The sequence below is a fragment of the Acipenser ruthenus genome, chromosome 21, assembly GCF_902713425.1.
Source record: "Acipenser ruthenus chromosome 21, fAciRut3.2 maternal haplotype, whole genome shotgun sequence".
Classification (NCBI taxonomy): domain Eukaryota; kingdom Metazoa; phylum Chordata; class Actinopteri; order Acipenseriformes; family Acipenseridae; genus Acipenser; species Acipenser ruthenus.
The window spans coordinates 5927535-5940941 of NC_081209.1; the positions used below are offsets into that span (position 1 = coordinate 5927535).

General features: G+C 37.9%; 1 protein-coding gene across 11 annotated transcripts in view; it reads right to left on the bottom strand.

Moving 5' to 3' along the window:
• Positions 1 to 7916: 7916 nt before the first annotated feature.
• LOC131699048 (splicing factor, suppressor of white-apricot homolog) overlaps positions 7917 to 13407 on the bottom strand; it is a 38878-nt gene continuing 33387 nt past the window's right edge. For all 11 annotated transcript variants that reach the window (XM_058994589.1, XM_058994590.1, XM_058994588.1 and 8 more), the window contains 3 exons: positions 12330 to 12503; positions 11827 to 11899; positions 7917 to 8722 (listed from right to left, as the gene is read on the bottom strand). In XM_058994589.1, coding sequence (XP_058850572.1) covers positions 8657 to 8722; positions 11827 to 11899; positions 12330 to 12503 — 313 coding nt within the window. In that variant the 3' untranslated portion in view covers positions 7917 to 8656. The remainder of the gene's footprint in view (positions 8723 to 11826; positions 11900 to 12329; positions 12504 to 13407) is intronic.

Consider the following 13407-nt stretch of genomic DNA (forward strand, 5'->3'; position numbering starts at 1 on the left):
TGGATATAGTGGGGCCACTCACTAAGTCAGCGCGGGGTCATGAGTATATACTCGTAATTATGGACTACGCAACTAGGTACCCGGAAGCCATTCCCTTACGTAATATGGCCTCCAAAACCATAATAAAAGAACTAATTCAGGTAATATCCCGAGTGGGTATCCCAAAAGAGGTCTTAACAGATCAAGGGACCCCGTTCGTCAGCAAACTCATGAAAGACTTATGTAAAACTCTACGCATCGCCGCATTACGCACCTCCATTTATCACCCTCAGACCGATGGACTAGTTGAGAGATTCAACAAAACCTTAAAGTCCATGTTGAGGAAGGTAGCTGACAAGGAAGGCAGGGATTGGGACCTGCTGCTGCCCTTTCTCATGTTCGCCATTCGTGAGGTCCCACAATCGTCTACGGGGTTCTCCCCGTTCGAATTATTATACGGGCGCCACCCCCGAGGCATTTTGGACCTCACGAAAGAAACGTGGGAAGACCAGGGACTTAGGGGCCGTAATGTGGGCGAGCATATACTCCAGTTACAGGACCGAATCGATTCCGTCACACCGATAGTCCGTGAGCATCTCGAACGTGCACAAGAGAACCAGGCATACCAATATAACAAAACCGCCAGGGTTAGAACCTTCAGCCCAGGGGATCGCGTGATGGTCTTGGTCCCTACCCCGGAAAGTAAGCTTTTTGCCCATTGGCAGGGGCCGTATGAGATATTAGAACAGGTTGGGGAGGTTAATTATAAAGTACATCAGCCCAATCGGAGAAAGCCCGAGCAACTTTACCATATTAATTTATTAAAACCGTGGGTGGATCGGGAGGCTGAAAATGCTCTAGCAGAAATAGGGATCGAGGAACATATGGTAAATATAGGACCTGAACTAAATGAACGTCAAGTTCAGGAAGTCTGTGATTTGGTCCGTTCCAACCAAGACGTTTTTTCCGATGTGCCGGGGAGGACATCGGTCATTTGTCACGACATAATAACGGCCCCAGGGGAACGCGTTAGAGTACGACCGTATAGGATACCAGAAGCAAAAAAATCAGATGTTCACAAGGAACTAGATAAAATGTTAAAATTAGGAGTAATAGAAGAGTCCAATAGTCCTTGGAGTAGCCCCATTGTTATGGTTACAAAACCGGACGGCACGTGGAGGTTTTGTAATGACTTCCGACAACTCAATAATATATCCAAGTTTGACGCCTACCCCATGCCCAGGGTAGATGAGTTAATTGAGCAGTTAGGACAGGCCAATTACATCACGACACTTGACCTCACAAAGGGATACTGGCAAATCCCTTTGACCAAAGAGGCTAAAGAAAAAACTGCTTTCTCCACCCCACGGGGCTTATTCCAATATAAGGTCATGCCGTTCGGGTTGCATGGGGCCCCGGCGACTTTCCAACGTCTGATGGACCGGGTGTTGAAGCCACATGAAGCATACGCCGCCGCCTATATCGACGACATAGTGATTTTTACGCAAGGGTGGGAGAACCATTTACAAAAAGTTGAGGCGGTGGTACAAGCGTTGAGACAGGCGTCCCTCACAGCAAACCCTGATAAATGTTTTGTAGGACTAAAAGAGGCTAAATATTTAGGGTTTATAGTAGGGGGGGGGAAAGTAAAACCACAGATAGGCAAAGTAGAGGCCATTAACAATTGGCCAACCCCAAAGGAAAAAAAACAGGTACGAGCTTTCTTGGGGTTGGCGGGATACTATAGGAGATTTGTTCCCGAGTTCTCAAGCGTTGCGGCCCCGCTTACAGACCTGTTAAAAAAGTCTGGTCCGAACAAAATAAAATGGACCGCAGAGTCTGAACTAGCTTTCCAAGGCATAAAGAACCTTCTTTGTAATGATCCTGTCCTAAGGGTTCCCGACTTCTCTAGGCCATTTGTCCTGCAAACGGATGCATCAGAAATTGGCATAGGTGCAGTGTTATCTCAGGAAATAGAGGGAGAAGAACACCCCATAATGTACTTGAGCCGGAAATTAATGCCTCGAGAAAAAAATTATGCTGTAGTAGAAAAAGAATGCTTAGCCATAAAGTGGGCTATTGACACCCTAAAATACTACCTGTTAGGGAGAGAATTTGTCCTGGTTACTGACCATTCACCCTTGAGGTGGATGAAAGATAACAAGGAGACAAATGCGCGGGTTACCAGATGGTTCCTGACCTTACAACAATACAGGTTTACCATAAAACACAGAAGCGGAGCTAAAAACGCAAACGCAGACGGCCTGTCAAGGGTACATGCGGGTTGTGAGTTGGCCGCTCCAAGCCGATGGCATTGAAGCTGGGGGGAAGGATATGTGATGAAGCTAGACTTTGTCGTTTTTAAAAATGGCTGTCCGAGAGTAAAAAAAAAAAAAAAAAAAAAAAAAAAAAAAAATACATGTCCCAGGAGCCTCCGTGGCAGAGACAGGATGGGCGGGGACTCCTGGGTATATAAGGAGGCAAGCTGAGGGAGTCAGTCAGTTCGTGGGAGGTTGCCGCAGGGAACAGACTCCAGACTCCAGTCTGCTTGGAATAAAACTGGAATACCACAGCCTGTTGCAAGCTTGAAAGGGGTATGTGATTCAGGACTGCTGCAGTTTATGCAATGGGGTTTTCTTTTCATTTAATTAAATTGGCGGGTGAATGAAATTGCCAATGTTAATTGGCTACAGTGTGGGAAAATTAAACTAATATAGCCAGCCAAATAGGGATCCTGGGAGTGAGAGGTAAACCTGAAGGCATGGGACTTTATGATTGAATATAAAAATAACCACACGGACACGTGAGAGACTTTAAAAAAAAGAAACTTTATTTTGTTGAACACTATTTCTGGTGGGGAAACCAGAAAGCCCGCCTTCTTCACAACTGGGAGGTCCGGAACGGTCATCTCGGCAACGCGGGAAGTGTTGGACCTTGTGGAGCGGTGTTTGTTGATTTCACTGTGTAGTGAGGGACAAAGAAGAAAGTCAGTTAGGCCCGAACAGGGCTAGGCATATTATTTTTGTTTGTTTGTTTATTTTTGTGTAAATAATAAACTTACCTGGTCCATACAGACCATTCTTTGAGAAACTCCTGTCTGGATCTCCGGTTTTTGGGTCTTCCCCACTTACTTGTCTGTCACAATATATATATATATATATATATATATATATATATATATATATATATATATATATATATATTATTAAAACAAAATTATGAGAAAGCATTAAGATTAGTTGTTGCACCAGAAAACAAACAATCCAACAGTTATTTCTTGCAAACTAACTAAAGGGATTGTATGTTTTTATATATATATATATATATATATATATATATATATATATATATATATATATATATATATATACACACACACATACATCAGAATATAACCTTGCCCTCAGTTGAAATCATTATTTTGAATCATTGGTAAAAAGGTTTTTGTTTGCCTCAGAAGCTCTGACTAATTTCATAATAGTGTATATTTATATATCCACTCTACCGCCTCCATTACAACCACTGAAGCCCTGTCAAAATAATTACATTGGGATTCTTTGAGAGAAAGTTAAATACAGTTTACGCAACAGGACTGGGGTTGAGACCCAGCCAAGCCCTTGTACATGCCTCACATGAATAATAGGTACTGTCTCATTAAACAGAGCACTTTGAAAAACGAATCACTAAATTGTACATTATTAGGGAATTAGTCAGGGTTTCTGAGGCAAACAAAACCTTTACCAAGGATTCAAAAAAATGATTTCAATTGAAGGTTATATTATGTATTGTGATGCGATAGATATAAATGTACCGGTATGTATGTATGTATGTACACACACACAGCTATGGCCAAAAGCTCAGCATCACACCTTTCGAAATAACAAATCTTGCTTCAGAAAGCCGAATAAAACCTGCTGAGTAATGTTACATTAACATATTGAATTACATACCGCTTTGTAGTTTTACATATACAGTACTTATGAAAAACATGAAATACTGTACTATTATGACTTCTGTGTTATCATTGTGTAGTTTCTTTGATAACATGTTAAATAAAATATCAATTATGTTCATACATAGATTCTTTTCATTGTCTCAATCCTAAAATTGTAGATGATGCAGTACTTTTGGCAATATATATATATATATATATATATATATATATATATATATATATATATATGTGCGTGTGTGAACAAAATGATTTGTGTATTGTTTTGTCGGGGCCACCAAAATCAAATTAGGGGGCATCTGATCTTGGATTAAGTGTAAGAAATACATAATACAATTTCAAAATTGGAAACTAGAGAGGAGTTCAAATATCTGTGAGGTGAGAGTTTTATTCTTCAGGGATATGGGTCTTTATGATTACTACTTTACAAAAGAATATAGAAAATAATAAATATAAAAACAAAACAAACCAAAAAAAACACACCACCATTTTTTTTTTTTTTTTGAAGAACACAGTTTTCCTTTGTTTGCAAGTAAAAGTCCTGGAATGTAATTGACAAGATTGCACTTGAGAAATTGAAAACACTAGGTTATCCCCAATCGGAAGATTGGTCCTTTTCCCAGAAGGGTGATTACTGCAGAGGGAATGTGGGGTAGTAAGATGTTGGTAAACGATCCTGTGACAATATTCTTTTTTCTTTCTTTCAAAAACTACTTTAGGAAATGAGCTCTGAAATCTCATTAGGATCCCATGTGTGCAGCCCATTTTTCATTCTCCGTGCCTGTCACTGTTTGACCTTTTAACTCTTTTTTTCTGCTTCTTCCAGTCACATGCTAAAACAACCATGTAATACAAGCAAAAGGATGAGGGGCAAGAAGGGCTTTTTTTTTTCGTTGGCCATGTTTGCTTGAAAAATGTAATTTCTGACTGTTTGAAAAATGTAATGCCCTTCATTGAAAACAATTGTCTGATCTTCAGTTATATTCTGTAAAAGCACACAGGTAACCTGGCTTTAACCGAATTAAAAAACAGATTTGTGTTGAAGTGCCTCTTAGAAGATCTACGATAACCATGGAAGACATGAGGAAGCCACGTTGCCTTGCCACGTTTCCAGTACAATGACAGAGAGGGGCCTGTGGACGAGCATCACTTGATTATTTTCTATGACGTGCATATTTTAAGCTAGAGACACTGTAAGCTATCAGCGGACGTAAACATTCATTGAGTTCTCCAGCATTTAGATATTTCAAGTCAGCCTTGGGCCATATTGAGAAGTAAATGCAAGTATAAACTAAAAGAGACACACAAACTAAAAGGCATATACTACTAAAGTAAAACCTGATAATCATAAATCTCTGCTGCAAAATAAGGCAGATCACAGATGCTCATTTAACTTTCATGTAAAAAACTAAACATACTGTATGCACTACATAGTATGCACCAGAGAGTGGTCTGGCACTCTGCTGGGATTACTCTAGTAAATATTCAGTTTCAAACCTCATTTAAATACATTATCTTTCAGTATTTGTTTTGCTACTCTGCACTTATTTAAAGCTGCTGTAAGGATAGGGTTGCCGTCATTCAAATGTAATCCTCGCCTGTGGGTCAGCTGCCATGTTATATAAATGATCAACTTGTTAGGAACCTGTTTAAATTATTCATGCAGTCTTTGACAGAATTCATTTCTATAATTCACTGAACAGCAGATGAAAAAATATAAAACATTGTAAGATTGTGTGACTGTCCAAAGCTTTGTCAGTATCAATGTTGTTTTCTAAACCAAGTTCCACAGTTGCTTACCTGAATGAGAAACTATTTTACTCGGGTTATGCTGTATAGAATGGCCCTGCAGTGATTGAAACTGATCTCCATGTTGCAAAGTGGTAATCTACAACACTACTGGGGTGCTGCTAACAAATGCAATCACAGCCAACGTCAAGTCCAGACATTCTTTTACACAGGCGTTACGATCACAGGCGATACATATTAGTGGGATATCAGGCTGGTATATTACAATGCTGTATTTCTGCTATGGAGGTAAACCTGTGAACGGCACCAGTGTTGCACACAGTCCTGGTTTTATTAATTACATTGCTTTAAGTTTGTAAGTTAAAGCAATCGGGTCCAAGCTAATGCCACGACTCTGAAAGGATCAGACTTATTACAGGGTAGTACTGGAATCTATCCAAGCAATCATACAGTACAAGCTTTCATTTACCTGCCTGTGCTGTTAGTACTCCAGTAAACAGAGCCTCCATGAAATTATTCAAATACAAATACTGCTTACCTGCTGAATTAAACAGGAGTGGTTGTTCATTGCTTCTTAACCAAGGCTGGCTAAAAAATGACAAGCTGAATAGACATCATAATAATAAGAAGTTTCTTTCTGAGTTTTTTTTCGTTGTTGTTGTAGAAGCCAATTACCTGCTCTGCAAAGTGGATTCTGATGACATTAATCTTTCCAACACAACACATGCTAGCAGGTAGAGCAAACTCAAAACATATGCATGTAAAGGTACAAGAAAGATGAACCCTTTTTCAGATAGGTACAAGCGATGGCACGACATATACTGTATGAAATAATAAAAGTTGGTAAAAGTTCTGGTTTATATGCAACTTTCAAACAAAGCTGTTGAACAGGAAACTTTCAGAACGTTTCTCATTTAACTGAGAATTTTTTTTTTTTTAAATGAATGCATGGGTTTGAGAATACAAGTCAGTCATTGTGCTGCCTAATTAGATGGATTATTTAAAAGACATTTATTCTTTAGATGCAAATTAGATTTCAGACAGCAGCAAGGATAAACCACATCCTGTTTCACATTTTAGTTTTGGCAGTACAGTGTAATATAATACTGTGCAGCTTCAATTAAATACATATTTCAATAAAAGTTTGAAATATTTAATTAAATAATCTATTATGTGCGTTCTGTATTATTCTCAGTTTCTACTTACTGTATGAAAATTGCTTCCGATTAGACTTCTGAAGGCTGACTGTGAGGAAGTGAGATGGGGAAGTACATTTGCATTGCACTGTTTACTGAAACCCATGCTGTAGGTGAAAAATATTTACCTGCGCAACATTAATATGCTTCCCCAGCTCAAATTAGCCTTCAGATTTCTTTTTTGGCAGCATATTCTGCAAGAACAGTTACTGATCGTTGTAAATAAGGACCCAAGCACAGCACTCATTTGCAGTTTAATTGCTAGCCTAGTCATTATTATGGGTATGATGGGCCGAACAAAAAAGTGTTGAGAATTGATGCACTGAAGCCACAGTTTAGTACAGAACAACATCAATTACAGAACTTGGTATAAAACAGCAGACACTTTCCTAATTGCCTCCAGTGAACGCAGAGATTGGGCTTGGCATATTACCAAAAGAGGGATATTTAAAATGGTTGACGGTATTATGTTAAAATGACAAAATCAACATTATCTGGCAACACTGACTGTTGAGTAGGTTTTGGAGTTACTGTACTACTAGACCTCACTTAATTGCATTCATGACTGTTGGTTCCAAAGCAAACCAATACAATAAAATAAAATGAAGTGCACATTTCCAGCAGCAAATTCAATTTACATAATATCTTAATGCAAGCAAATGAAGTGACAAGCTACCTTCTCTGGGGTACATAGATAAAGGTTTCAGTGGTAAAATTGGCTGGAAGAGTGCCAGTTTATAGCAGTATTTTTTAAGGAAAAGCTTTGTAAAGGACTGGAGTAAACAGAAAAAAAGCACTGGTGGCATTAGAAATCAAATTGACCTCAATAGTGTGTGAGTTCCCATGCAAGCGGTCCCTAGCTAATTATATCCATGTCATGGGTTTAACACTGCTGTAAAGTGCACGGTCACGATAACAATACTCTGTCTGTGTGTGTGTGTGTGTGTTTAGAATCTCGTCACCAACCAACGGGTAGTATGTCTCACTTAGCCGTGTTCTTTTCAATCACCTATTCCAGATGAATGCCAGGAGTTCAGAAATCTGTACATGTTCCAAATTTATTGACACATTTTATAAACCAGCACAGCCAAGAAATCCTGTACATACTTACAGACAGTGTAAAGGCAGTAAAGTAAAGGAAACTAGATAAGATGGGGGGATTAAAAGAAAATCCCTTAACGGTTACAGTCTGTTTGAAAAAAAGATGATTACTCCTTCATAGAAGGATAAACTTGTTTCCCCATCTGGCTTCTAAAGAAAGAGTGGGCGGGCAAACCTTTTGTACTTACAAAGAGAAAAAATAACTTAGAAGCTATTCAATAATGAGTGAAGAGCATATGCTTACAGGAGAGCAAGCTTTATTACATTCTTATTTCTAAATTTGAATCTCACTAGAACCAATAGTATGGATCCAATGCACTGAGTAAAGAGCTCCATTTTTAGTATGCATCTATTTTTTAACAATGCACATGGAGCTCGAGTCACAAAAGGTCTGACAGCCAACAAGCCAGATTTTATGTATAAAACCTCTAACAGACATGGTGCCTTTTTTTTCCCTATGGGATGCAACACATTCTGCTGAAACCAACAAGGAACCAAATTAACCACATTAAAATTAACCAAAAACTCTGATTGCTTCCGATTCTGGACTATCTGCCACAAGCAGCAGCTTGACCAGATGGACTGCAACATAATTCTGTTTTGTCCTGTTGTGGTGGCGAGGCAGATCATGGCTCTGGTTTAATAGCTGTTTTCCCTGGGGTCTGATCTGATGGGGTGCTCAGGAGCTGCTAGCTTGTAAATCTTTTGAAGCAGCCAACATTGCTCTTACTTTGGCCATCATATCCTGTACGGAGACAGAACGAAATAAATATTAGATAGATAGATAGAGAGAGAGACAGAAATCTGAAAGAAGTGCACACTGTTTGCAAATGCAGATTGTTGGTTTGATAGCATGCCAAATCAAGCATCTGCCTGAGCGAAGTTACAGCAAGCATTCTCTGAAAATAGAGTCTATTAAAGTGTCAAGACGTTAATAACGCAACCCTAACATTTCTAGAACTTAATTTTTGATTAAAACAGACAGACAATCAAAATGTAATTCTCCTGGGGGCATAGGAAGGAGAAAGGAAGGAGACATAATATGTATCCAAAAGTATTGACACCCTCCTGTCTTTTCAATGAAAAAAATCTATATTGATATAATTACTATAAAATGTGGCTCTATGCACTACATACCCATTCTTTGAATTATGGTATATAAAAGCATTGTTTGTAGTTCTAAACAATACAATTTAACAAAAACATAAAACAAAGGATGAAACTGAAGTTTAGTACAGGGATTTAACATTTAAAAGAAAGGAGGGTGCACATACTTTTGGGCACCACTGTGTATTTACTGCAAACACACTTGCAGAAAACCACTAGCAAAATGAGCTATAAAAACCACCAATTAAAACAGGTTTGAGGCATTTCAGTGCATTGTTCTAAATGACTGGATATTAATTTAGCACAAAGCCTCCCAGCTATGTCGTTTTCAGCCAGCATGGCTAGATTGTTAAAGCACCTTGAGCAATCTGCAGCAATCGTTTAACAGAACTCAAATGAGTGCCCACAAATGATGGCCTTTCAAGGGATTTTAACTATCTAGGCATTCCAGTATATTCAGATCACCTTCTGTGATCTTGCACATTACAAGCAATTATAACAAACAAATGGGATATGGTATGTAATTGCTCTATAATAGCTCATATTGGAAATAGGTCTTTAAAACGTATCCTTTCAGCATTACCATCTTGTGCCTTTTGTGGATAGAGCCCATTACACCGAAGGCTGGAGACAGGACTGTTTAAACTACAAGTAGCTCTGAGACATATAAAAAGGTACTATAAAAGTATAAAGTTATACTGCTACAAACGAGTGCTGTATTTAAATGGTAACAAATTCATAAAAAAACAAACCACTTGGATTGTGATTACATTTTACAGGAACCTCCTGGATTGAACATTCTGTTCTAACAGATTTAAGTTTACTGCATGGTTTACTTTTCTTTCTACACAGCAGTCCTGAAATAAAACATTTGATCATTTAAACCTTTTGTTTTTTACACTCCAGTTATACCTCCTTTCAAATATATATCACATATACACACACACACATACACAATACAGCAATTTTGATTTAATTTATTTCAGATATCCATTGTTGACTGAAGTTGCTGAAAGTATAAGGAGAATATATTTTCTGCGGTTTCCATTATCCCTTTGGGATTTATGTTAGGAATTCTATTTTTGTAATCGTTGTTCAAGAGATGACACTCAGAAGAGATTTATGTGTGTTTCTTGTGGCCATGTAAGAAACAAGTGATGACTTTTTAATTTAAAAAAAGGTCACCCAACAAACAAAAAGTAAAAAAAAGATAAATAGAATACTGGTATAAATATATTCATTAAAATCAAATGGCAGAATTCATGGACTGATCTGATGATTTTTTTTAATTTTACTGTTCCTAGTGGGCAAACGGCATCACACTTTATGACGGCAACTTGGGGGTGAAACTCTTCCCATTAATCCAAAATTTGAAAAAAAGTCAATTCGAGGGAATTCTATCCTCACCAGCGAAACATACAAGCACAGCTATTAACATGCAGCTTTTATGGGGGGAGGAGTATGAGGCATGCTTGAGATGAAAGGAATCCTGATTTAAGAAGAATATTTACTGCACATTCATGCGCAAGATGTGCTGGCACGCTGCAGACAGGACACCAAAGGTTGTGGTTTCTGTATTTCATAGCTTTCAACTCTAAACAGGATTTTGTGCATAGCGCAGAGTCAAATCTTTATCTGGACCCTACACTGCGCACTTAGGATAAAGTTCAGGAACCGTAACCAGTAACTGAAGCTTCTAAAAAGCATGCAGGCCACAGGCAAAACAGAGGTCCTACTCGTGGGCTAGACTGCTCTCCTATTTTTTAGGCACCTAAGTGACAATATCAGAGTAAAAGTACAATAGCACACTGTGAACATGTTTTCAGGTAAATGACTTGCGGTGCTCAGGACCCTTTGAATGAAATTTATATGAAGCAATCAAATGGTTTTCTGCTTTTCATGCAAATAAAGGCCAATTTCTAAGTAAATGGGATTGGCATTGGCACAGCACAAACTGAAACTGAATCAGCGGCAACAAGTGTCTAGTGGTGAACTTCATAGCTAATTAAGAACTAGACTGAGATTGGATGGCATTGGTATAAAAAAAAAAAAAAAAAATCATTCAAATCAGTCACATCTACTCAATGTTTCCCTACAGGATATAAATGCAGTTCAAAGTGAAAAAAAATATCGATTAGAGTTTTCACTGAAGCGCAGTCTGAACTCTGCAAACTCTCGTTAAACCCCTGTCCCAGGAGGAAGTGAGTTTTCAGATTTTTTTTTTTTTTTTTAAATCCTGCATCAACTGCAGATTAGAGCACAGCAACACCTGTTATTGTGACCTCTTACTTATATGCTACAACATGTAAAAGCAACAAATTCAGATTAATTGCTTTGGCTTAATGAAATTAGTAGAAAAACAGATACTGATACATTTAAGCTTTCTGTATTTAGTAATCACATCTTAAAAATGTGCCCACGTCACAAAGTGTATGCCACATATCAGATTTGTCATACCAGTAGGATTAAACAGGGTCAAAACAAAAAATCATCTTTTGATAGCCAAACACAAACAAACATGAAATCACATAAAGCACTTGACTTGATAACATTGGGCATTTATTATATATATATATTAACAGATTTTAAATTTAAGATGCCTTTAGCTTCACTTTCATTCATACTGGCAAACCTCTACATTCAGAGCCACATGGTTAACATGGTAACACAGCCGATGAAAGTTTTGTTAATGATATTCAGAGGTCATGTTGTTGTTCACTTTCAGTTTAAAGCAACACATACCTGAGTGATTTTAGTTTGAACAGAGGAGACAAAAGGCGAGGATACTGGTTTGTCTTTTTCCTGAGATTCTCCCCTGGCGAGAAAACAAATAAATAATTCAAATAACATTTGGATTATTCATTACAAATGCTATGTGCTTGACATAAAAATAAAAAAAAAGAGTTTACAGCTGAAATGCATTCCTAAACGTTTAAACTGCAGGATTAAACACGACTAAACATTTAAGCTTCAACATATTGGGAATGTTTGTAACCAATCAAAAAACATCATGAGAAGCCCTCCATCACTTTTCATAATTTTCTGCAGCTTGTATTAGTGCATTACTGTAAAAGTATAGCATTAAATTGCATGTCGAAAAGACCAACATCTATACTTGACCTACACATTCTTGACACCAATTAAATGTTTAGGCAAAATTGACGTTGGCAAACGTTTAAACGGTGAACTGTTAAAACCCCCCTGTACCCGACTCCACTGCTCAAGTCCAGCCCCACTTGCTGTACCTGGATCGCTCCTGGCTGGAGTCTCTGCTCTCCACAGGAGATATACTGGTAGAATGTGCGGAAGCTGGTTTCTTATTGGAAGCCTGCTTCGGGGAAGAGGACTGTGAACGGGACTGAGCTTTAGATTTTATCTGCGACTTTGAGCTTCTCTTCTTTCTCTTTTCATGAGGAGACCTGAGAAATAAACACAACAAGCCTTTTTAATATTACAAAACACCAAAACCCAAAGCACAAAATATTAGGTAACAACTTACAACTTCCTGAAAATGTATTCAGTTCAATGAATTTGCCCACTTTGACTTACTAGTGTTAAATTTAAAAATAGGCACATTATGGTGACCACCATTTGTCGTCATTTTCTAACATTGTGCTTCATGTATTTTCAGTCTAGGAGTGGGCTTAATGGACTGAAGTCATGCATAATAAAGCTTAAGATAAATTTGAAGCTGTATCATTGCAGTTCAAAAGCCTTGCACTAGACATTTATTTCAATTTTGTAGAGAAATGAAGTGAAAGGTTGACAGTGTTAGTTTTAACTGTATGTTGTAAATGGGGCTTCGGGGTAGGAAAACAAGGTCTTCAGCAGAAAAACAGAAGAATTGTTTAATATTTAAAATGATTGATTTTTAAACCTATAGGGAGACCTGAAGTGTTGTAAATTCCGATATACAATAATGAGAACACGCTGATAAAAAGAATAAGGACAAGAAAGGAAAAAGGACAAAAGACAAAAACAATAATTAACTAACTGTCATGGTCCGTTTCAGAAAACGGCACTGAGGGGAATTTGAATGTGTTTGATGCTCTCCCTTGCTTGAAATTAATCTCTGTCTAAGCAATGTATTGTTGTCTGAAACATTTGGCTGGACTAACAAAGTGTCGTCTCACAAGGGGTGACTCTTCCATTTGCCTAAATAAGAAACCATATAACAAAACAAGCTGGTTTCTGAGTTATCATGAAGGATGGGGTTCATCTGTGCAACACAGATTAGACAGCAGCCTTTTGATCAAAACTGAGCAGCCTTGAAGTTCAGACGTGAAGAGATGTTATTTATTTTTGGTGCAGTACATTAGCCTT